Source organism: Scophthalmus maximus, chromosome 20, assembly GCF_022379125.1.
Source record: "Scophthalmus maximus strain ysfricsl-2021 chromosome 20, ASM2237912v1, whole genome shotgun sequence".
Taxonomy (NCBI): Eukaryota; Metazoa; Chordata; class Actinopteri; order Pleuronectiformes; family Scophthalmidae; genus Scophthalmus; species Scophthalmus maximus.
Genome location: NC_061534.1, coordinates 2,515,093 through 2,539,433, shown reverse-complemented (window position 1 = coordinate 2,539,433; position 24,341 = coordinate 2,515,093). Strand labels below are relative to the sequence as shown.

The window sequence follows — 24,341 nt, the reverse complement described above, 5'->3', positions numbered from 1 at the left end:
TTAAAAGCTTTTAAGAAAAATCGTGATCCAAGTTACGCCGATTTCTCTTGGTCTATTCATGCGTGAGGCGTCTCACCAGCATCGGGTCTCTTCCTACAGCGTGTCTCATAGTTCCCACAGTGTGTGTTCCCACACACACACCGGCTTACAACTCGAAATAGTACAGTTGTTAGATGGAATGGAGCGTGTTGACGCAGAGTTGAGTCACTGAGTTCATGACATCTCATATCTGGCTCTCAGTTGAATACCAAAGGGAAGGCTTCTCGATCAAAGACATTCATCATGTTTGACGGACACTTTCAAACAGAGAGAATATAAACTTGTTCATCACGTTATCATCATTTTTCTCCTCTCAAATTATATGAAACTGTTTTTCCTCTCGATAAGAGCTGAAATGTCTGGGCACAAATAACCGAGCTCGGTTTTATTTGAGGGTTCAGACACAATTACGAGGAACTCAACATTAAACATGAAGACTAAATAAATAATTGCTCTCCGAATAAAAACCTCATCGACATCGTAAATATGTAACAACTATTGCGGCCCTACACAGTTTTGTAAAATGTAACGCAGATTGTTTGTTGTATTCCATTTGTGGATTTGATTAATGATCTTGTAAACGTGTTTGTCAGTTCGCCTCGGTGGGCGACAGTCCAGCGACAAGAAAGCGATAATGTGAGAGACTTTGAGGTTTTGCAGAAACGTTGGCCCTCTCCAGTCTGGCAGCGGTTTAACAAACGAAAACACAAGTGTCTACTGTTGGATTTACAGCAGTCCTATTTTTAAAAAAAACTTTTTTTCCCACTTGAGTCACGTTGCTCACAGCCGACACACAGGCCACGTCTTGTTGCAGCGATGTTGTTTTACTGCAGTCATGTAATTAAAACGACGCTGTCTCTCTCTCACTACAGGTCGTCACATTGCTCAATGATCTGTACACCTGTTTCGATGCCATCATCGACAATTTCGATGTATATAAGGTAAGTGAGGATGGTCAGCGTTTTCTTGTCATCTTGTTGAATACTTACAGAACTGTAGTGATGCAAGCGAAATGGTAACACTCACGAGGTATGCCCGAAACCATAGCTCACAATTAGCGTTTATTTCCTCTCCAGGTGGAGACCATCGGCGACGCCTACATGGTGGTGTCCGGGCTGCCCGTGCGGAACGGGAAACTACACGCCAGGGAGATCGCCGGGATGTCGCTGGCTTTGCTAGAGCAGGTCAAAACGTTCAAGATTCGCCACAGACCCAACGACCAGCTGAGGCTCAGGATAGGTATACACACAGGTGAGTCGGAAAAACTCTCAGTCGACCAAGACAAGGCACCAGGTCTTGTTGCTTTGTCTTGTTATGTTAGAGGTATGTTTAAAGGTTGTGAAGTCAAAAACAAACCAATTCTACTACACAACCAGAGAGATAGACCTGCTAAATGTCAGATGCAACCAGTTGTCGCGCTTGACAGATCTTTGGTGACGTGAGACCAAAATGGTCGCACTCTGGAGCCATGTTCAACAACTGATTGGTTCCCAATGGGCAGAAGGCCGGTAATGAGCAGAACACCAGACCTCCTTTTTGAATTGAAACAAATTGAAGATGCAGGCGATGACTCAGAGGTCTGGGACCCGGCTACTTAATCACTTATGGTGATGATGAGAACTTATTCAGTTCCATGTCCCATTACATTGAAATACAGTTGGATGTCTAACCTTCTTTTCCGTGGAAACACAAATCAACCTTTCTGTTTCCCCTTTAAAAGTGTTTTTTCAATCTGATCTACTGTATAATGGGTTACAATAAATCTTAGACAACAGCCATAAATAAGAGCAATAATTTCCGATAATAAACTCGGACTTACTCAAAAACAGCTCTTTATTGAAAATAAATTGTAGTTACTATGTTTAATGTGACAGCGAATGTGCTCCAACTAGACTGATATGGTGTTTTAGAAATACTTAGTGTAGAATTGTTTTTCTGCTTTTCACCTAATAATATTAACACCTTGTCTCTCTTCTTTTACTGTCTGCGTTCCCCTTTATCAATCATAAGCTGTTTATTTAATAAAACTGAACCGTATAACCTCCAGGAAGCCAGGCTTCATTGCAGGATTGTTTTATCAGCTATATTAACATTAGTTTTAGCTAGGCACAGTATTACCTAACAAACAAGTTGTGATTTGTAACATCCCACCTCTGGACACAAACGTACCAAGAGGACGCAATTACTCAGGTTGTTTTTATCTTGATGTCTGCAACAGTTCTGTCTGATGTAATCCACCAAAGGCCTCGTGACACAGCATTTAGATCTGCATCAGCTCACAGCGGAACTGTTTATATTCGAATCCAGAAACTTGACATGCAGCAGGGATTGGACCGGCGTGCGTAGGCTGGTCATTAGCATTGTCAGGAGTAATTTTAAAAGCCTTTCAGTGCAGTTTCTCTTCACTCACAGCTCTGTCGTCCCTATTTAAAAAACATGTTCGCTGAGCATTCCAGATATTACTGGGGGTTTTTTTTCCCATTGTAAAATGTGACTATATTTAACGTGTTTTATAGGTCCGGTCTGCGCCGGCGTGGTCGGCTTGAAAATGCCCAGATACTGTTTGTTTGGAGACACTGTCAACACAGCGTCTCGAATGGAGTCCAACGGAGAGGGTGAGTGTTTAAGCTCCTCTTTTTTTCTTCTTTATTTAAAAACTCTTTTGTATTTTATATCACACGTCTTCCCACAGGAAAGTAAAGATCTCCGAGACAAATCGGTCTGTTTTGGCTATGTAAAAAATATCGACAAATTTAAGAGTTTGTACCAAATGACAATCCACATAATGGTTCGTAATAACTATCTGCTGTGTGAGACCCTTTTCACTCAGGGATGTTTTAACTTAAACTTTCATCTTTCTAACTTTCTCACTATGTCACTGAGAGACGTGTATGTAGGATTGATTCACTCAACGCAACAGGGGCTCATTGATTTATTTTGGACAAGGATATTTGTTTTACTGCAATATTTAGTTCTAGTCTGTTTAGTCTTATCAAATGATGGAATGGAACAGAATAATTAACTATATATGTATTATATATATTTGTTGATCTGTATTTTGTTAATATGGACCAAAGGGAGAAGAGTAGTAGTAACTAACGTGGGTACCAATAAACAATCAATACTGTAAGCTCATCATTTTTTAGTCTACTTTTGCTGAATTAAGCTTTAACAGGTATCTGCTGCTGTCATAGTCATGGTTGGATGGAAATACTCTTGAGTAAAATATGATCTTGAAAACTTTCCACGCTGACAATTTCTGCTCTTAACTGGCAGTGAGAGGAACTGGTGTCGTGTTGGAAATTTTTGCGAGCGGATCATCATCGGATGTATCGATTAACTACCGAGTCGCTTCCTGTATTGTGCCTCCTTTGGTAAATAATTGATAGCACTTACAGCTGAGGGCTCTTAGCCAGCGATAAACTGTGCAGCTCTAAATGCTTCGACACGCAGGAGGAGTCACATCTCATATCTCTGCACTGGCGTGCATTAATTTGGACGAAACATTACAGATTTTTCGTCACCGTTAGCTCTTCAGCTGCGGATGTCTGACGGGGACTGAACACATATGCTCGTCTCCCTTTCTCGGTTTCCTCCTCCTACTGTTTGTCCTGACGCCTGAGTGGTGATTTAGGTGTTGTTACAGAGCCACAGTCACGTGTCACTAATGGTGTGAAAATGCTCTTGTCTTGTGTGTTCTGCAGCCTTGAAAATCCACGTCTCATCAGCCACCAAAGAAGTTCTGGATGAGTTTGGCTACTTTGATCTCCAGTTACGAGGAGATGTAGAAATGAAGGTAAGAACTCTTCCTTTGTGTTTATAAAAAAATAAAAATAAAAAGACATTATTCTAACCCAGGCTGACACACATTTGTTGCTGATGGTGAAAGGCATCCTCACACTTGAAAAAATTATCTCTATGAACGAATAATTTCAAATGAAACAAAACAAATGAATCAAAAACTACAACTATGATACTATCACATAAATATCGCCAACAATTAGTTTGAGCTTACAATAGAGACAAAGATTGAGCTTGTCATGTTTTGCATGACATTGTATCATTGTTCTCTGTGGATGAGTCAGCCTAATAGAGGATATCACCCCCCCCCCCCCCCCCCCGCTTCCTCTCCATTGATGAACCTATTGATTTCTTTGTTTCTTTTCCAGGGTAAAGGCAAAATGAGAACGTACTGGCTTCTCGGGGAGAAGACGGATGTGTATGTTATCTGAGAGGCCTGCTGGTGATGTGCAGCGGGAGCAGCAGCAGCCGCCATGGAGACGACAGCAGAAGACGCTCTGGTGGCCGAGCCACTTCTTTATTTGTTCTAGAATAAGTCCTTATTGGTGATTTCCGTGCAGAGGAAAAATGAACAAAAAGATAAAAACAGTGGGAAGTCCAGGTATATTTATTACCTGCATATCGTTACTGCAAAAAAAAAAAGAAAAAGAAAATGTTAAAGCTGTTTTTGTATGAAGAACCTTTCTGTCCTGAGAGTGAGTATTTTCACTGATAAATTCTTATTTTTTGTGCTTTCTATATTAAGATTTGTATAATGTGTTTGGAAGTCAACGATGATGTATTAATATTTCCATTGGAAGTTTGGAGGCATAGCGATACAATCAATGTCACTGCAGGGGTTCCGTCAACCGTGCTCACACAATTAAAAAATATGATGTATATATGTATATCCAAGATACTGTAAGATATTTTGTTCAGTAAACTGAGTAAAAATACTCTTTGGTTTTTGTTTTTGGAGTGAGGTTAATTATTGATATTAGCTTATATCCCTACTACGTCGATTCTTTTCAGGATTCAAGCATAAACTTTAAATTCTTGCTAACTCTCTGTGTATCTGGGCCTGAATTTTCATCCGAGGTTTGACCCAGAAAGATTTTTATAAATGACCTCTTCCCCCAATTCCCCTGAAATATTGTCCCGCTAGAATTGTACTTTTTAAAAAGGCAGAATTGCTCACAGAGTTAATGGCAGCAGACGAGACGTTCAACCATTAAGTAACATCTGTTGAAATTAAGACCCACTTTTGTTAACGTTTTTTGGCCGCGGGACTTGAAACATGAATATCCACGACTGATTGAATGACTGAGTTAAGGCAGATGTCCATGGCTGATCGATAAAGTATCTTTTTTTTCTCCGTAAAAATTACATATTACGTGACCAATAACATTCTCGTAATATTATGTCTTTATTCTCAAAACCTCCGATTTTTTTCCCTTATATCCCCATAATACTAATACTAGTAGAAAACACATTTTTGCAGGGAGCTAGAGTATAAGGACGAGAAATGGGTATTTGTACACACAGCAGTTGACCGCATGGGAACATGCTGCCACGAAAAATAAAGTTAGTTTATATGAGTACAATATAGGTGAATGTAAGTAAGGTAAACGGAAGTGCTGGTTAGCATGTTGTCTTAATGAGCCGTGTTCCAGCCACTATTTCATACTTGTTCCATTTCTGACAACAGAATCTGAAAACTTGCAAATGAGAAGAGCTTAATTGGGGATTCGGCTTTATTATAATACTGTATATGTGAGGAGGAGAAAGGCTAATAAACTGAAACCGGGCAGAAAACAAATGCGACACGAGGACATCATGAATATGCTGATGCGGGCTTTAGCGACTTTCCATAGTTCCACAACACTTTACGACTGCATCCTCAATTCCCTGCATTGACAGATCGTCCAGAAATATTGAAGTTTTTTTATTAAAATATGATGTTTGTTCTTGTAATTCAACTTCAGGTTTATCCAACAAATATTTGCCTCATCGCTTCACATTTTATGATGCTGCTGCTAAAAGTATTATCATTTTTATTGAGAATATAACAAGTGAGTCTACGGAGAAAAAACGAACAAAAACCCAGAGCATCAAGTATCTGCAGCCTAATTAGCTGCCAGCAGCTGTGGACAGATAAGGGAAGAAGAGGAGAGAAACGAGAAGCCAGTCGGTAGCAGGCAGCTGTGTGTTTGTTGTAATGACATCACCGCTCATTAGATGCTCATTATCAGTGCGTGGACACCGTGTGTAGCGATGTGTGTTGGTGTGTAAAGCGTTTTCATCTCTGCGGGACAACATCTTCCCCCCTCCTGCACGGCTGTAATTACAGCCCACTTACTGGCAGTGACACACAGGCGCCTGTTAGAGCCACAGCGAGCAGCGTGAAGAATGTCACGCCGAGCGCCACGCTGACCTGCCAGCTCTGTCGTCCTGTCACTCGCCGTCTTTCTGCCTTTCCGTGCACCCCAGACCTTGTAAAGTACCAGGGCCACAACTAACAATTGTTTTCATTATTGATTAGTTGTTTGGTTTATAAAACGTCATAAAATAGTTTCAAATGACGATCGTGTTTCCCAAAACCTCAACATGATGTTTTGTTTTGTCCACACACCAAAGATATTCAGTTCACTGTCACAGAGGAGCAAGGAAACCAGGAAATATTCACATGTAACAAGCTGAAATCAGCGAATTTTATATTTTTTGCATAAAAACTACTTGAACGGATTAATCGGTTATCAAAATAGTTGGCGATTAATTTTGTAGTCGATTACTAATCGATTGAATGTGACAGCTCTAGTCTCAATATTGCGTTCAAGACATAGAGCCACGTTCGCGTCCATTTTTCAGAAAGATGAATCTCTTGCAAAACCAAGGTCACTCATCACTGTTCTGAGAGTATTTCCAGAATCCTCAGAGACTCTTCAAACCATATGCTGCACAATGAAAAAAATATATATATATTTTTAGCTAATTTTCCCACAAGGATGGTAGACGTAAATGAAATATTACCTTGGTCATTTTCTAGAGAACACAAGACAAATATAAGATGATGAAAAGAATTTGGGTTTACTTTGAGTTCACATCTCGAGAATTGAGAGCAGCTCTTAATGTTGTTAAACCTGGATTTTCAAATATCACGGAGTAATCCCTTGAAAAAAAGCGCCGACGAGACTAAGAGACAACCACAAGAGAAAATTTAATTAAATTCATTCAAAAATGTTGAGCACAAAGTCGCTACCAAGGCAAATTCCTTTCTCACTGTATCATCCCATGAGTTAATGAAATGTTTGGAGAGAAAAGCTGCATACATATACGCTGAAATGACTTGTCGCCATAGCTACCGCCTTAGTAATCCCCCGCTGAAAGCTCACAAAGGGATGAGCAGTGCCTGAAACTGAGTCCTGTGATTGAACACGTACATGAATCCGTAGCATTTACCCCGAGTGATTCCCAACAATGTTTTTGTGTTTCACATCTGCGGGGCCTGTGAGGACTCGTCTTTGTAAAAAGTGGAGAAGCACACACTGTGCCGTTTTCTGAGTCATGGTGGGGTTTTTTCTTGTATCTTTTGTTCGGCGAGATATTTAGCCGTTGTAGGAGGAGAAGTGTGGCTTTGCAATAATTAGAGGTTTGCAAAAAATAAAAAAACCAACAGAGAAATGTTAGAAAAGAGATGAATGGAGCCTGTAAAACAAAACCGAGCTCCCTCGTCAAACACGAGGAAACGATGCAAACTGCCGGAAACTCGAACAAGCGAAGTCTGTGTGTGTGTGTGTGTTTACACATGTAACATATCAATTATCTAGTCGATAACAAACACAGCGACGAGACTCGAGGGGAGAACGAGGAGCAACGCAGATTTCATCTCTGAAACCTTTTCAGTCAGTGTTTACTACACGTGATCTGCACCGTTGTTACAAATATTCACAGCGCTGACAGATTATTAAGATAATTAATTATTACTTTTTTAGGAAAAGGCAAATGTTTTACTGTTTTACTGCAAATCCACAACCACAGAAACTTGTTGCTGTGTTTTTATTAAGGTTCAAGTGACGCGTTTTGTTTTGGCCGAGTTGTGAAGTCCACGTGTCAGCGCTCTGCCGTCTGTGGCTGGTCAACATGACATGAGCTGCTTCAATGATTCATGCATTTGTAAACAGACAACCTTTGAAAGTGGATTACCACGTGATTGTAATTAACTGGTGATGAAGTGTTGGAAATGTGACGCACTGGATTACTTTCTCAGTCGTCAGGCGGGGGCTCAAGGTCGTCCAGCCGATCACCGATGGGTGTGCTGAAATAAGCCCACTTCCTGAAGGGCGACTTCTGGGTCTGTACGGCCGTCACACCCTGTGACACGAAAACAAAAAAACAACTTACCACTTTAAAAATGAACAAAGATTATCCAATATGGTTTTTGCAGTAGCCAGAACAAAAATATAAAGACAACAACAAACGAGGAACAATGTGACCCACCTGTATCCGCTCGTAGTTTTCACTCCAAAAGGTCACCGCCTGGTCCTTTTTATAATCATGAGCCTGAAAATGCATTAACAAGAAAACGAGAAGTGAGCGTACTTAGTTTGCCCATTATCCTGCTACTACTAATGCTAATAATGTACTGACATATGTAAAATAATGGCAATAGTACGATATGGATTCAGAGTAGGAGGGGGAAAAAAACAGGTCTGTTTTAGTCTTTTAGATTCTTACTTGATCCAAAACTCTCTCAGGTTTAGAATATGAGATTAATCTCATACAGAACAATACGGATGTTGAACTTTAAAGGCACTTACAACAATAAAAAACTTTTTTTTTTAAATATTCAACAGAGTAGATTTGATCTCAAAATTCATAATTTAGTTACATACATATGCTGCATTCCATTAAACCTTGGAACTCTGACCTCCGAGTCGGAAGTTGCAACTGGAACTTCACCACCCCAAATTCTGAGCTTGGAGTTACAGGGTGTAACGGCACTAAGCGATAGAGTCTACAGCACGTACACATACCCCAGTTGCTTCAGGGGCAGGAGGCACAAATCCCTGAGCAGTGAAATCCCTCTGGGTTGTGGAGCTGAAGTCCGTCTTGGGAGTCGGTGGATTCATCTCAGCGTGAACCTTTGCTCTGTGAAAATAGGAGGATATCGATAAACATATATTGTGGAAACAAGGTTACAGTTAGGTACTCTGGCTTGTAACCACAGAAAGACGTGCAGGCCCAACAGGTGGAGGAACGCTACGAGGAGGGTGAGGGTGTCCGAGACCTCTCGTCATGCAAATAACGTGACCACACAAGAAGAGGTCTAATCAGCAAACAGCCAGCGCTCGATAGGGTCTTTAAAACTGGGGGTATATAGGAGCTGAATTATCTTTATGCAAATCATTGAACCCTCATAGTTTTGGATTTTGCCTTAATATACCGCATGAAAAAACAACATTTTCAATATGATCAGACAAAAAAATAAAAAGCAAATAAAATCTTATAGAGAAAATTATGAGTGTTTTACTACAAGAAACTGAAACTCATACAACTGCTCAATGAAGCAATTTAAAGGTTGAAAATGTGAATATATATAATGGTAAACTAATATAAAATCAAGCTAAATGTAGAGCTGCAACAGTTAATCGATGAATAATCGACTACTAAATTATCGCCAACTATTTAGATAATCGATGAATCGGTTCAAGTAGTTTTTATGAAAAGAAAAGAGTAAAAATTCTATGAAAAATTCTAATTTTTCACCATTTTAGGGACCAAACAACTAATAGATTAATCGAGAAAATAATCGCCAGATTAATCGATAATGAGAATAATCATTAGTTGCAGCCCTATATATATATTTGCACCTATTTGACAATTTTTTGCAGGGTCAAAAGAGCGACTGGTGTGATATTCCAAGCCATGAAAAACAAAACCCTTCCACCTCTACGAGCCTCTCAACTGTTTGACCCGTGTTTTATCCATTTATTTAAAAATGGCATTGTGTTTAACATAACAATCCACGTGCCCAGAAAAAAAAAACCTCCGGGCTCTCTGCTGGACAGGAACCCAGCGTGAATCGAGGAAAGCGTTGGTGTGAACTTATAAAGACTTGAGTGATGGGATACAAAAACAGAGATTCACCTCAGAGATGATTGTTTGTCTTTTTCACGAGCGGTTTACTCGTGCAGGATGTTAATGGCCACATCTGTGGGCGATAGACTCTATAAACCCCATTAAGGACAACTGACTGGCCTCCACGTAAAAATAACACCATAAAATGTGATTTAAAGGTTTTACGGCTGCGATTGAACGGTAAAACAAAACCCCCAGACGTGTAAATATTACATCACTCCGCCAGTCACGGCCGTGTGCTCCGTTTCCATATACAAGCCACTTTCAACAGTTATTTTATTTAGCATAAAAAACACCAAAAGGACGCGTTTCATAGTTGATTTACCTTATCATGTGGGCGATATGTTTTTCCATGAGCTCGCTTCTGATACCTGGACCATGGAAACATGAAAGAAAAGATGAACTTCAGATTTATCGAATGGTATATAAAAACAAGGTCGTGAATGATGAATGCTGTCATTTCATATGAGACCTGCACTCGAATAAAAAATCTTTTCTACTCGTTATGAAATACATTTCTAGTTATAATGGCATGAGATGAAATGGATTTCTTTATGTGCGGTCGGTGAGACCGACAGAGACACGTACCCTTAAGCCTCACCCCCGGACTCTTTGGAGGGCCGAACGAGGCGCTCAGCGTGGTGACGCTCTCCATCTTAGACTCGGGATCCATCGTGAGAATCCCGATGTGCCCATGTCTCTGGATCTGTGTCTTTGTCTCCTCGGCGTCCAGCGCCGCGCGAGTCCGCTGGATTAATGGACATGAAGAGTGTTATAATCTAAAGCATTGTAAAACAATACTATGACTAATAATGCAAATGATACCCTGTCCTGCCTTGATTCTATGCTTAATATTTTGCCTGCGTGTCATGGTATTTATCATTTTTTTTCTCAATCTTTGTTGTGTATTTGTGATGAGAGCTGTCGATCAATCAATTATTCTTTTTTTTTTCTCTCTCAAATGCAAAATAAAATCATTTTCTTCGTTTTATATGATCCTGCAGTTTGTTTTCCAATTTTAAAATAACAGTATTGTCACGAAACCATGCTCTTATTATTTGTCACGAAATAAGAGCATGGTTGAAATAAAACAGAACAAAAACATGTGTAGAACGCTGCTGAAGCGTTACACCTTCCACACTCTGTGACAAGATGTCAGACACATCATCATCGCTCATGAGTGAACTCCAGGTAGCATGCTGGCTCACCTGTCACGCTCCACTGGCTCACCTGTGTACACCTGCACTCACTGTAGCACCGTGACGAGTGCACGACCGACTGTGAAACCTAAGGGCGCATTTTGACTTTGTCGTCATTGTCAGGGCGAGTTCATTTGTGAGGCACATTTCAACTGCAGTTCAAATTGCTTTACATTAGATATGAAAGTCATATACGAACCCAATGCTAACGCTGAAGTTAGCAAAGTCAACCATTTACTGGTGTAAAAGAACAAAACATGGTTTTGCAAGTGTTAGCCACTAGCTTTAATGCTACAAACAAAGTTACCTTTGGTTAGCTGTTATTCACTAATTTACTAACAAGCTTTAGCATGTTTGGCTAAAGCTTGTTTTAGCTCGAGCTGCTTTTAGCTAGCTTGTTTTTTTAAGCTAGCTTGTATTTTAGCTAGCTTGTTTTTTAGCTGGCTTGTTTTGAGCTAGCTTGTGTTTTAGCTACCTTGCTTTTAGCTAGCTTGTTTTTTTAAGCTAGCTTGTGTTTTAGCTAGCTTGTTTTTTAGCTGGCTTGTTTTTAGCTGGCTTGCTTTTAGCTAGCTTGTTTTTTAGCTGGCTTTTTTTTTAGCTAGCTTGTGTTTTAGCTACCTTGCTTTTAGCTAGCTTGTTTTTTAGCTGGCTTGTTTTTAGCTAGCTTGTGTTTTAGCTAGCTTGTTTTTTAAAGCTAGCTTGTGTTTTAGCTAGCTTGTGTTTTAGCTGGCTTGTTTTTAGCTAGCTTGTGTTTTAGCTGGCTTGTGTTTTAGCTAGCTTGATTATTTAGCTAAAATCTTTTTCTCCACTCACCGCTGCAGCCCGGGTGTGCGGCGGACTTTCGTTTTCCCGAGATTCTCGTTGCCCGCTCATCGTCAGGGGAGGAAAGGGAGACAGCTAATTTGAGGGGGGGGCGAAATAAAAAGTTACATGTGATGGCAACAAAACACTCATTTGGAGATTGTGTGTGTATTAACTGAATAAAAATAGTGCCATGTCGTTCAGGTTATTAGCGGGTGTCGTCACTGTGTCGGATCAAAGGAGACTTAAAGCGGCTTTGTCTCCCTTGGTAGCGGGGAAAATAAATAGACCAATCAGAATTAAGTTAATTGCCGTTGTCAGGTAGAATTTTGTATCTCTGACACGGGGCGAGGGTTTCTCCTTCGTTGATATTCAGGTAACCTTTACGGTCCCTCTTAAACTGCGGGACAACTGAACACTCACAGCACGTCACCAAACATCTCACTCCGCGTGTCCCAACAACAACAACAACAACAACAACAACAACCTCTCACCATGCGTTGTAGTTCCCTATCCACACACACACAAAAAACACAACACAAACACATGGACAGGGACAATTAGTTGCACTTACAAAAGAGTGTGTATCATGCTTCCCTCGAGGTCTGTCACCTGGCCACAGGACTCTGTTGACGGAAGTGTCGCCAGGACAACGGCAGCTTCTTTTTCTCCTCCCGAGACGTAAAGGAAACTTCTTTGTCTAACAGCTTTATTGGCACTAGCAACAGGTACAAAGACAAATCAAAAGACTGTCATACCTGATATAATACCTCATAAAATAGCATAGCTTTTAATGAAGACTTAAAATAATTCCAGTTAGAATAGTACAGTAAAAAGAAAAGTAATAGATTAAGAAACGCACACATAGCGTTTTGTAAACTAAGGTTAAGGAAATAAGTCAGATAAAGGGAAAAAATGAAAGAGGAAAAAAACAAAATATTTTGTTTCATTTTCAACATTTTTGTGTTTGAGTGTTTTTATAATATTTGTTTACTGCATTCTGACCTGATCTCGTATCCTCTCCTCATGTTTTTTTTTGCAATAATGTACAGTAAGTTTATCTGTAAAAAATAAAAGATGTGCATTGCCTCATTGGAATATGAACTGTAACATAAAATTAGAATGATTCTGCTCAATTAAAAAGAAAAACTTTCTTTTTCTGACCTGAATGTAACTGGCCAAACACCAGCCACAATTATATAACGATTAAAAATGAATTAGAGGGAACATTTAACAATTCATGGATTTGCTCAGTAACCTTGTTGAATGATTGAGAATCACTGCACCATTTCTCTGCATAAATGCGAACCCCGCTGAACTGCACCGCTGTGTTTGCTACTGTGGATATGAGACACAGAAACAAACCGCACGCAGAGCCTGTTGCCGAGAAACAGCGGAGGAGTTTTCTCCCCGTCAGAGCGTCTGGAGCAGTTTGACACCTCAGCGTGATAGCGCTGTCAGAAATCTAATCAATGTTTTATGGGCGCTAGACTTTCAAACCGTGCCCTGTCATGCCACGCAGACCAGTGGGCGTCCAACCCATTATTTTTATAGTGATCTGTGATTATGTTGGCTGTAAATGCTGCGCGTACTGTAGCATGTGCACGTTATCTCAGCGGTGGGGTGAAGCGGGAAACCCAGAGAACTGCACATCTTATAGTTGTATAGTTTCCTTTTCTTTTTTTTTCATGGATGCAATAAAAGGCCCTTTTATGACCTTGCTCCTGATTATATCTGAGATCTTTTTAATCCCATGTATGAACCTTTGCGCAGCTTGAGATCCTCGGGGCAGAGGTCAAGGTCTTCTCACTGTTCCAGGTTGAAAACGAAACAAGACGGGGCCTTTGCTCTCGACCGATAACATTTTGCCCTCAAAATCAATGTCATCTTTAGCGTCATTTGATAAAAAGAAGAAATAAACACTGAATTTGAGGTGAAATGATTTTTCCACGCAGCAGCAAGATCATTTTACATTTAAGTTACTAACTTCTAAACAAAGATAATTAATCTCATATTTCCAAATCTTAGATTTGCAATTTGCAGAAGCTCTCTGATGATTTTATCTGAAAGTTACTAGCATTTAGCACTAAGTCAAAAACATACAGAGCCGAGGATGATGGGAAGAGATTGTGACATGTGAATCTTTTAAGATGTGACTTTGCATCGCGTGGGGAAAAAAACATTTTTCACAAGTGGAATTTCTCACCAGGGCACATGTGGTTCTTCAAAATATCCTCAAAGTGACGAGTTTGACATGATGTGACTTTCAGATATACTTCACACGGTTAAATGTGAGATATGAAAGAGACAAACCAGCAGCTGCTGTCATCAGATTCGGAGAGACGGTTTTTCTGAAAAGCTCTCACTCATAAAGTGACTTCAGACAGACACAGCCGGTTTTTCATTCTTATGTTATTGAATTCTGACTGGTGCATGAAAATAGAGGTCCAAGTCCACTTCTGAGCTTCTCAGAGGAGCACAGACTAAAACCTATAAAGCCTCTACAGGACGTCCCTGACATTCACAAATAATGATGACGGACTCCGTCGGTAAGAGGCGAATAAAGAAATGAGGTTTGTAGGTCTGTGTAATATTCACATGCCCTTCTCCTGAAATAGCTCCACATTTACTCCCAGTGCAAATGTTTGGAACAAGTTTGTTTTTTTTCCCCCTTAAAGGCATCTCTAAGGCCGAAATTCCTGAAACGCGGAGCAGCATTCCCCCCAGCACCACTGTGGCTCATGTGTGTGGTCACTGAGGCGAGCGCGAGCTGGACCGGGGGGGGGGGGGGGGATGAGATTCTCCAGAATCCATCCATCCAGTTCATTATCATAAGAAGAACCTGAAGCCGAGAGATTTTTCCTCACAGGGATCTCTGCTCTCTCTCTCCGTCTCCTCACCAACACGCAGAGCGCCAGTGTTGCTATTTTTAAAACGCACTGTGATTACATGTTGACCGACCATCGCCATGACGACCGGTATCTCTGCAGATGCACTGATGAGATGCGTTGGGCTGTTCCCCCCCCCCCTTCAGACATTGGCGCTTTCTGTGGGGAATTTTTCTTCTTTCATATAAGCTGCGGTGTGTCGTCAAATAAATTCGGAGATCGGAGATCAGCTTTCATCCTCCCGACTTTCATCTTCCCTCCACTGCCATCAGTGTGAGCTCCGAGTGTGTAGAAGTTCTGATTTGCTTTAATCTTTAATGGCGTGTCATCGGAGTGCTTCTTGGTCATCATCATCTTCAGTTTGAATGTCACGGCTCCAGTCTGAGCAGAGACACATGACCGGTGGTGCGGTTTGTCCAACTTTAAAGTTCTGCTTCACAACATTTCAGATGCAAATATTGTCCCTTTTTTTAAAACTCTACATTTCATTTTACAGCTTCACTTCCTGTTTTCAACATTTTCTTAAACAGTTAGTAAATAACCTGACTAACTTCATCCGTGACGCATCAGCTGTAATAATATCACACATATTAATATGGCACTTACATTCTGAATGAATGGATATTTTGAAGTAAGTTTTGTTGATTATTCCAATTTGAGGATCTGAGAACTTCCTCGACACTCAACCCCGTGTTGCCGCGGCTGGTTGTGTCCTCACGTCATACCTTCCGTGTCTGTGTCTCCGTCCAGCTCGTTGCGGTGTTGTCGGTGTAATCGACAGTTTTCATATTTGTTGGTGTGCGTGAGCGGGTTGTGGAACAACAAGGGAGGAGGGGCGTTCAGGGGCACTTAGGTTGCCTGGCAGGAGGGAGGCCTAGAGAACAAATGTCTCACTGTGCAACAAAAACACCACGGACTTACATGAAAAACACGACTGACCGGAGTTCAGCCTGCGACGTGTGTGCTGATGCGTATCTCTGGCTATTTGTAGGTGGTGAGTTAGACAGTAAATCCCTCTGTCCAGAGGTGGATACCTGCCGTGTGTATATACGCACCGCCTCTCACCTGGGTGTAATATCTGCCTCTGCCACACGTCAAGTCCTTTAGTTATTTATCAGCACCGCTAATCGCACAGTTTTACACTAACATCACTCGACTGCCTCCATCACGGAAGACATTACATCTTGATGTGGAACCCGGATCTTTTCATGTCTTTTGACGGATAAATCAGATAGATAGATTCAGGTTGTCAGACCACATTTCTAGTGCTGAGAACCAGACAGTCATGTGTCGATTTGCTCGGCGGCGGCGGAGGCGGTCGCTACGTGCTCACTGTGTAAGTCGATGACGACTTTGTGGTGGGTGGATGGGTCAAACGCAGGACTTTCGCCCGGGACTCTTCTTCAATTTTACCCTCATGCTTTCGTAGTATGGTCGAGTTTAGGCTACGATACGAATTTGTTCGGCTGCCTTTTTCCTGCCAGAAGAGCTTTTCTGGCAGGAGGCCTCGGAGGCAAAACTTGCTCCAGTGTTGCGGCCCCTGTTTAGAGGAAGTCCTCCGTGCATGTTGCGGTCCAGGAACCCTTAACCTGTCTGCCCGTGTGTGTGAATGAAAACAGGCCCCAGTCGAGACCTCAGAGTGGGCCTGGAAGGCAACGCGCTGCGTGTCGGGGGTTGTCGACCACGATAATTCAATTTGTGCCTGTTAATACTTTCACCGCTGTTAGAGCCGTGTGCTGTATTTACCTAGCTGGAATAACACTTGAGTCCGTAGCCGTGTAAGCTCACTGTCGTAACAAAGAGAAGTGCCGCCCGGTGCCAAGGGTGCCGGTGTTACGTGAGAACCACTGTCTCCCTTCTGCACACAGTCGGGTCTGTTTTAACTCCTGGGATGAAGCGGTGTGTTTTGGTTGGCGCCTCTCAGCGAAGTCATCTGGTCAGCAGATCTGAGCCGCTTGCTTCTCCTCCTCCTTCTTCTTCCTCTTCTTCTTCTTCTGTGGCACTGTCAGGGGACACAAGCACCTTCCCCGGACGGCTGCTCCTTCACAATTGAAGGCAAACATGCAAAATTTATTCAACGAATCCACCGACACGGTTTTTAAATGCTGTGACCCATCGCTCTGCACATTGCTGCACATAACGGGTTCATTTCTCCGATGTCCCACAGAATTAAAGAGTCAAGAGCATCACTAGGCGAGAAACTAGAGGACCACATAGGTCGTGATTGATGTTTGTTTTTTTCAATCGAACATCCAGGAGCTTAATTCCTATTCTGAATGATTGAATTGAATATTATTACAGTACACATTCCCTGTATGACTGAAAAACACCAACGTGTGACACCAACACATTGAAAGACAGCAGTTATTTTTGCACTACGCAGGATCGGAGCGAACAAACTCTTGCGTGGAAATCTCTGTAATTTTAGAAGAAAGGTCTGGAAGTCATTGGCATTATCAGAGCAACTCTTCCCATCGCACATGTTTTTGTTGAATCGGCTCCTACAGCAACTACTGCCTGAGGAGCTGCAGCAGGAAAGACGCTCAGGCTACATCCACACGACTACCTCATCATTTTAAAATGCATCGCCGCTGCTACGCATACGCCCGCCGTTTTTTTTATTTTGCACATCTTGCATTTTGCCTTGTAGCTTCTTGATCAAGAAATACCATCATTTTGATGTTCTGCGTCCACCTTTCCTCCGTCGGCCATCCTCCAGTAGTGTCTGGTTGTGAATTTGCAAAGAGGAAATTTGATACGCTTACTAACCCCTTCTTTCCGAAAGAGACAGACAAGTGGATGCGGTTCTCATGTATGCATGCAAAGTACAGCGCTTGGACCGGGAGGCGATAAGCCGGGCTTTGGCGTTCAAGACCGCAGACAGGGAGAGAAACAGCTCCTGAAGTCTGGCTCCATCCAAAGTTCAACAATAAACCTACCAACACCTCCAAAGCTCACAGGTTAAGACCCTGTACCACTGTGCCATCACCTCCGAGCAGGTCTGAAAGTAGAACTCAGACATAAAGAGATTTTAAAGAAAGAGAGGCAAAAGATATAAGGCAGAATTGAAGGGTTTTTAATTTGCAGATCTGCAATAATTTAAATATAGATACACAGAATATCGGATTATGTCACAACTCAAAGTGTGAGTCGTCAACTGTCCTAGGCTTCCCAACATGGCCGGTACACCCGTCCCACCATGCACCTCATGTTGTCCCTCCTCAGGATGGGGATGTTCAGGTCCTGGCTGGCGTCTTTGTGGTCGCTGAGCTGGTTGTTGTAGTCAACTCTCCGCTTGTAGAGGGAGAGGCCGTTGTGCAGCACCCGCAGGTCCCTCCACATGCCCGGATCTGCGACGACGATCACCCTCGACCCGCTCGTCTTCTCGCCGGTGCCCAGATCCGCATCGCTGAGGTTGTTTTCTGTCGCCTCGTCGCCCAGCAGCGAGGTGAAGGTGTCCTGCTCGAAGTAGCCATCTTCAGTCTTGGGGAAGGGTGACGCCCCTGACAGAACGTAGCACTTGAGCAGGAGTGCTGCGGCGAAGACGACGGACACGAACGACTGCCTCATGGCGACGACCTTCCAGAGGGTTTGAGGTGTTGGCTTCGTGGATGAGTTTCTTTCCGGAGCTCTTGCTTTGCTGTTTGGACTCTCAGATTGTATCACTGCCTTTTATACCATTTCAGACACGCTGGACTGGCCACGTTTAATTGTGTTTCATCATCATCATCTCCTGTTGTGTTCAGAAAATTAGCCAGAAGCGTTAAAAGGTAGTTGGGTGGAACTCCTACAGCGCTCAAGTGTGTTGTTTTGCCGGAAAGTTAATTAAAAATGGTCCCCAATGTGGTGAAGGATATTAGACTTGCGATGATGAAACAGTGGGAATTCTTTGAACAGGTGACACCAAGAAAAGCATTAATCCAAAATGGCTTCTTGTAAAACAACAAGGGAGGATTAACCACCCGTGAAGCCCTTTGTGGCGTTGACCAAAGCTGTGATGATGTGGCATTGTTGCAATTCAGCCTTGGATAAGCGCACGGAAAGAAAAGACAGACATGATTCCTCAAGTGTTTGTTTGTGGGATCAGCTCCCTGTTGACGTGTCAAAGATGGCGTAAAGTTCAGAGACGTTTCTTTGAGGTGAAAACCCAGTGGATCTTCTACCGAGGCCTTGAGGTGGAAGCTGATCTGAGCTATCTTTGGACTGCAATGTAATTATAATCCTGCCTAATCATGGGGGCCAGATGGACACCTGCGCCTGCATAAGATCCATATGAAATGAGTTAATGTCATTAATGCAGGTGACATTTGAGTCCGATCCAACATGTTGCCAAATGTAAGTTTTCATTTGTGATTTTCTGACTTGTATTTTCTCTGGGTATCTTTTAGATATTAGGAGAAGAGGCCGCACACATAAGTCAGTCGACTTAGCACGGTAGTTAGACAGAGATTCAATAAAAAGGACCACGCCTGCAAAGTTATGGATATTGAAGTTTATTGAAGCAAATTGAGATGATGAGGATAATGGGGAGGGTAGAGGGATGAGGGGATGAGGGGTCAAAGGGTTAAGGATGAATGGATGAGGGGTCGAAGGGTAAAGGATGAATGGACGAGGGGTAGAAGGGTAAGGGATGAGGGGTCAAAGGGTAAAGGATGAATGGATGAGGGGTAGAAGGGTAAGGAATATAGGAATGAGGAGTCGAAGGGGAGGGGATGAAGGGATGAGGGGCCAAAGGGTAAGGGATGAAGGAATGGGGTGTCGTAGGGGATGGGGATAAGGGGTCAAAGGGTAAGGGATGAAATTATGAACGGTAAGGGATGAAGGGATGGAAGGACGGTGGTTGTTGATGAATGATATTGATTGGTGGCAAGAAGACTGACGGGAACAGGGGGAATGAGATGGCTATAGTTGTAATTTGATGACATTAAATTGTTATGGTGATTTTAAACATTGGTAATTGTGCAGCGGGGCAGTTCAGATGGGGGGAAGTGCTCCGGACCGTTTCTTATTGAAAACCATGTCTGTGGTTTCTAAAAGGTCTGGCATTTGAGAATTATCTCACACCTTGTTTTTATAAGCGTCTGAAAGGCCCTGTGTGTGTTTTTGTTTGAATCTTATCTTTCAATCCTAGATGTCACATATTCACATGTGCACTTGATGGGACGCCTGGAGCTCTTCCTGTCTCATCTTAAATATATTCTGAACATTATTTAATTCCTGCTCCATGAACTGAATTAAATTTGTCAGTTTACAGCGTGAAAGAACAAGCACTGACTGCCTTCCACAAGAGAGGATATGTACATTAAGAGCATTCAAATGTATCGCATGTGCTGTCGAGTTGCTGATATTTTCCAAATGTGCTGGTGTTTTGTCTTTTGCATGTGTGTATTTTTTTTAATTGAGCTGTCAGGGCCACTGACTTTTGTCTTAACATGCTTAGATGATCTACATCTAAGTCACAAACAGTCTATTTGAACCAATAACGCACACATTCATCTTATTGTTAAACTCCGGAGTCCAGTCATACCAACCAGATTAGTTGAAGTGTTTTCTTTGTGGTTGTTCGACTAAAGCATATTGGTACATTATACAGCTGCCATCTTGAGCCTCTCTCCTGAATCCTGCTTTAATTATCTGTTAAAAAAGAGGCATATGATCCACTGCATGATCTTTAACCTGTTGTTCCATGTTCTGATCAGCCGCCGCACAAATACATATCTGGTTTCGATTGGTGCGTGTGTTCACACGTGTGAATTAAATGTTTGGAGCTGTGCGAGTATGTGTGGTCAGGAGTTGACTTGTGGGGATTCTCGGGGAAGGGGAGGAGTCTCCTGATGCTTCGCTGTTGTGGGTCCGTAAAAGGGACTGTGCCAACGACTGCAGAACATTCCTGACAAAATACAGAGCGAGAGCAGTGAGTCAGCACAAAGCGGAGGATGAGTGTTTCTGGGAATATCTCTACCTTTTTTTTTTTTTTTTTTAGGAGTAAGCCTCTGGTTGGAAATACAATTAGGTTTAGAACATCAGCGGATACCCCGAAAAATGTCACTGACAAAATGACTCGTGGGCCACAACTTGGGAAAAACTCTGGTAGGCGGAGTTTGTGAGCTATACTGCAGCCAACCACCAGGGGGCGATCCAGAGGACTTGGCTTCACTTTTGCGGAGCATTCGTGTCGTCTTATCTTTTCATACTAGTCTATGAACTTGACAATTATTGAACTGAAAAAAGATATTGAACAGATATTAACCTTGTAATATTTTTCTCTCCAGCCTCACAGAGGGGTTAGCATTGCTGTAGACTCTCAGTCTTGTTTTTTTTTATTGTGAATAAATTGTTTACGCATGTGGGCTGATGCATCTCTAATCGGCGAGTAGTGAGTCATGATGTCGGGAAGTTTCAGCAACGCAGCGTAAGCGGAATTATGCTAAATGAACCGTTTCCCGATAGATAGAAATACCTACCGCGGCGTGTGTGTGCTTTCCTGTTCGACATGCTCCAATGCCCCGAGTCCTTAAAGCCCTTAACAAGTAAAAGCCCCTTTTAAAGTTATGACAAATTACACGGGGAGCCTTTTTCTTTTGGGCATGTACGTACCTCATACGACTATTTGCGATCCAGATAAACGTTTTAATGGAAAGGTGTTTCGTTTTACAGATAACTGTGGGGAGCAAACATCTGGAAACTGTTAAACAAAGTTGCCGTGCAACTTCATATTGAGTCAGTAGGTGGTTATGTGTGGTTTTTAATTTAATTTGACGCGCGCGTCAGCCCGAGAAGTCTTGACTAGTTCCTTGAGATGTTCTTCGAAAGTATTTTTAAATTTTATAATATAGATTAAATCACTTAGAATCCTCTGTGAACGTAGCAAATAGCAAATTGTATCCATTGAAAGACGAGTAAATCAATCATTCTTGGTATATAACGCCATAGTAGAGCACGTTTATATGAAGGCCGTAGACAGATGTGATCATTACTGTGAATGGCGGTTCATACATTGGCTATTTCCCATTAAGCATTATACACATCGTAACAACGCTTGGCCCATAGCTGTTAAAGTTACGGCTCTCTGCAGGGAGGGAACGTAAGGCTCTGCTCGCCTCGCCTGCCTCCTTCCCGAAGAAAGCCTCTATTAATAGCCGAGGGAACAGCAGGACAAAGGTTAGCTGTCCATTGAAACCCTGTCTCGGACTTCCTTATCAAAGGGGGGCAAAGCACAGCTCTGTGGCTGTCTGCAGTGGGGGTGTTCTTCATGCATGGTGCACCCGCAACACAATGTACGAGGCTGCACGTGTCATCGTTGCATCGGGACTCCAATAAACAAGCACAATTTGACATGTCGTGAGGCGTGACGAATTGCAGGCACAGTTGCAGTGAGGTCAGATATGTTCAGTGTATTACGAAGCCCATGTCGTCGACGGTGCTATGGCATTGCAACCAAAAACCACTCAGCCCATGTGTTGACTTGGTGTAACCCAGAGCATTTTCCTTGGCCTTCGCGAGGCGGAGAATGGATGTTCGAAGCACTCAATGGACACGCAAACGCCCTGAACAGAAGAAGTCACGTGGTCGCAGTAAATACGATGACTATTTATTTACCGTTCCCGTTACATAATGAATTATATTCATAACTGTTTGAATGTGACTGAGCTTGTTAAGAGTCAGGGTGTTGGAAAGGGTTGTTCTGTGCCGTATGACAGAATATAAATGCGTTTATGCGTTTAATTGCATCATTTCAACATTGTATTTTCATTTTACAATTTATGCAATTTTTTGTTCAATTTACAGATACAAATTAAAGCATTTCCTGATTTCCTTAAAAAAAAAATTCCATTTTTTTTTAAATTTTCTTGCGTGATTCGGTGAAGGAGGTTATGTTTTCACCCCTGTCCATTCATTTCTTTGTTTGTCTGCAGGATTACAGAAAACAACTACCAAACGGATTTCCACGAAACTTGGTGGGGGGATGGGACACGGGCCAAGAAAGAACAGATTACATTTTGGTGCAGATTCAAGAATTAAAAAAAATAAAAATCACTTTCTTGGACATTGCGAGATGTGAGTTGCATTTTCACAGATTTCCTAGTGAATAATTCATGGATATTGATGAAAAGAGTGTTTGTAGGTTGGTGCAGCTTGATTGAATTTAAGGGAACTTTTGGGCCTTGGTGCAGGTATGAGCTCTAACTGAGAACTGCAGAGCCTGTTATTATGTTTATATATCTTGTGTGCATGAATTATTAGGCCCCACAGAAAGCAAAATAAAAAAAAATGTAGACAAGTAAAAGAAAACTTGTACACAAACGAGCAAACGTGTTCTTCAGAGTCGTCGCCGGTGGGTCGAATATTGACGTCTTGGTCTGATGATTCAACATATTTCTGGGGGGAAAAAAAGTGACGAAGCGAGAGAGAGTTTTAATATCCCAACGTTAGGACGCAGTGAGGACTATCGCCTCTGTGGCAGCCGTTGTCTGAAATGACAGAAACAGCTGACGCAGTGAGAGGAGGTGAAATGCTAATTATAGCAGGAGAGAGTCTCATCTGTGTGCGGTTTCCTCCACATTTCTGTTTGTTCAACGCTGGTTCGCTTTGCACAGTTTACAACAAACGGCTTTCACCCTCCACGGGGAACCTCGGAGCAAAGAAGAAAAAAGGGAGAACGTCTGGAACCAATTTTTGGCAAAGTGATTAGTCGGTCTGGGCCGTCGAGATACAAATCAGTACATTATTTTTCTTTCTCCACCAAATTGCAACAGGAGTACTTTGGATTAATTCATGTCGGAGGCATTACGTCAAGCTTGGATCTGAGCGGACGCCAGATCTGGTACCGGGCCGCGGGTTGGCCGAGAGCAGATTTCTCGAAAAATGATTAAGGCCGCCATCAGACGTAACGACTACTCACGATGAGGCGAGTTGTGCTCGAGTTGACCCCCCCCCACCGTGGTCATCGTAGAGTTCTCCCCCTGCCACACTTTCATTGATCCCCGAGGAGGAGGAGGAACACTTCCTCCGTCCGCGGAAGGCGAGAGCTCAGACGCCCGGGGGTCATTCGGACTCCGGAGCCAGAGACTACTCCAACATTAGCCTGACAAAATGGACAAACCGTCCGCTAAACAAATACAGTAATGTCAAAATTCAGTTTGATCAGCCGTGTAGCATCCTTATCAGATCGGGAAAATGTGGTTTTACTGCTTGAAATTACATAATAATCAACTTCTGAATCAGAGATGAGTAGATTATCCAATATTGTCCACCATGTTAGAATACAGTAGACATCAATAGTTTTTTTAATTCACAAGAGATTTTCCAGTGAATTATTCTTGCTCATTTTAGTGGGAAAAAAGTCGTATCTGGTCGAACTCGTCTGTATTATTTCAGAGTGAACATCTGCTCTGCCATCTGTCTCCGGCCATAAAACATCCTACTCCTCACCTGATTTATTGCCTGTAAGTGCGGCGACGGCGACCGTCTCCTCGCGAGCGAAACCCGATACGGC

At 42.3% G+C, this 24,341-nt stretch overlaps 3 protein-coding genes across 12 annotated transcripts in view; 1 reads left to right on the top strand and 2 right to left on the bottom strand.

Annotated features, from left to right (window-relative positions):
- The window catches only part of npr2 (natriuretic peptide receptor 2), a 44,219-nt gene extending 39,444 nt beyond the window's left edge, over positions 1-4,775 (top strand). Inside the window, exons 18-22 of the mRNA XM_035609324.2 lie at positions 912-980; positions 1,116-1,290; positions 2,556-2,654; positions 3,744-3,835; positions 4,209-4,775. Of these exons, the coding sequence (XP_035465217.2) occupies positions 912-980; positions 1,116-1,290; positions 2,556-2,654; positions 3,744-3,835; positions 4,209-4,271 (498 nt within the window). The 3' untranslated portion in view covers positions 4,272-4,775. The remainder of the gene's footprint in view (positions 1-911; positions 981-1,115; positions 1,291-2,555; positions 2,655-3,743; positions 3,836-4,208) is intronic.
- The window catches only part of spag8 (sperm associated antigen 8), a 31,008-nt gene extending 16,372 nt beyond the window's left edge, over positions 1-14,636 (bottom strand). For 5 of the 10 annotated variants that reach the window (XR_004785163.2, XR_004785164.2, XM_035609328.2 and 2 more), the window contains exons 1-7: positions 12,150-12,168; positions 11,970-12,053; positions 10,546-10,705; positions 10,283-10,328; positions 8,853-8,967; positions 8,317-8,379; positions 8,071-8,190 (exon numbers count right to left, since the gene is read on the bottom strand). Coding sequence is in view for 7 of the 10 variants with exons in the window: in XM_035609328.2 (XP_035465221.2) it covers positions 8,083-8,190; positions 8,317-8,379; positions 8,853-8,967; positions 10,283-10,328; positions 10,546-10,705; positions 11,970-12,053; positions 12,150-12,152 (579 nt within the window). In the remaining 3 variants the exon portion in view is untranslated. The other 5 variants (XR_004785165.2, XM_035609331.2, XM_035609330.2 and 2 more) reach the window with 3 other exon arrangements.
- A 3,264-nt stretch (positions 14,637-17,900) lies between these two features.
- Positions 17,901-18,500, bottom strand: pmchl (pro-melanin-concentrating hormone, like). The gene has a single exon (XM_035609336.1). The coding sequence runs from the start codon at positions 18,413-18,415 to the stop codon at positions 18,008-18,010; it is 408 nt and encodes a 135-aa protein (XP_035465229.1). The 5' UTR covers positions 18,416-18,500; the 3' UTR covers positions 17,901-18,007.
- Between the last annotated feature and the right edge of the window lie 5,841 nt (positions 18,501-24,341).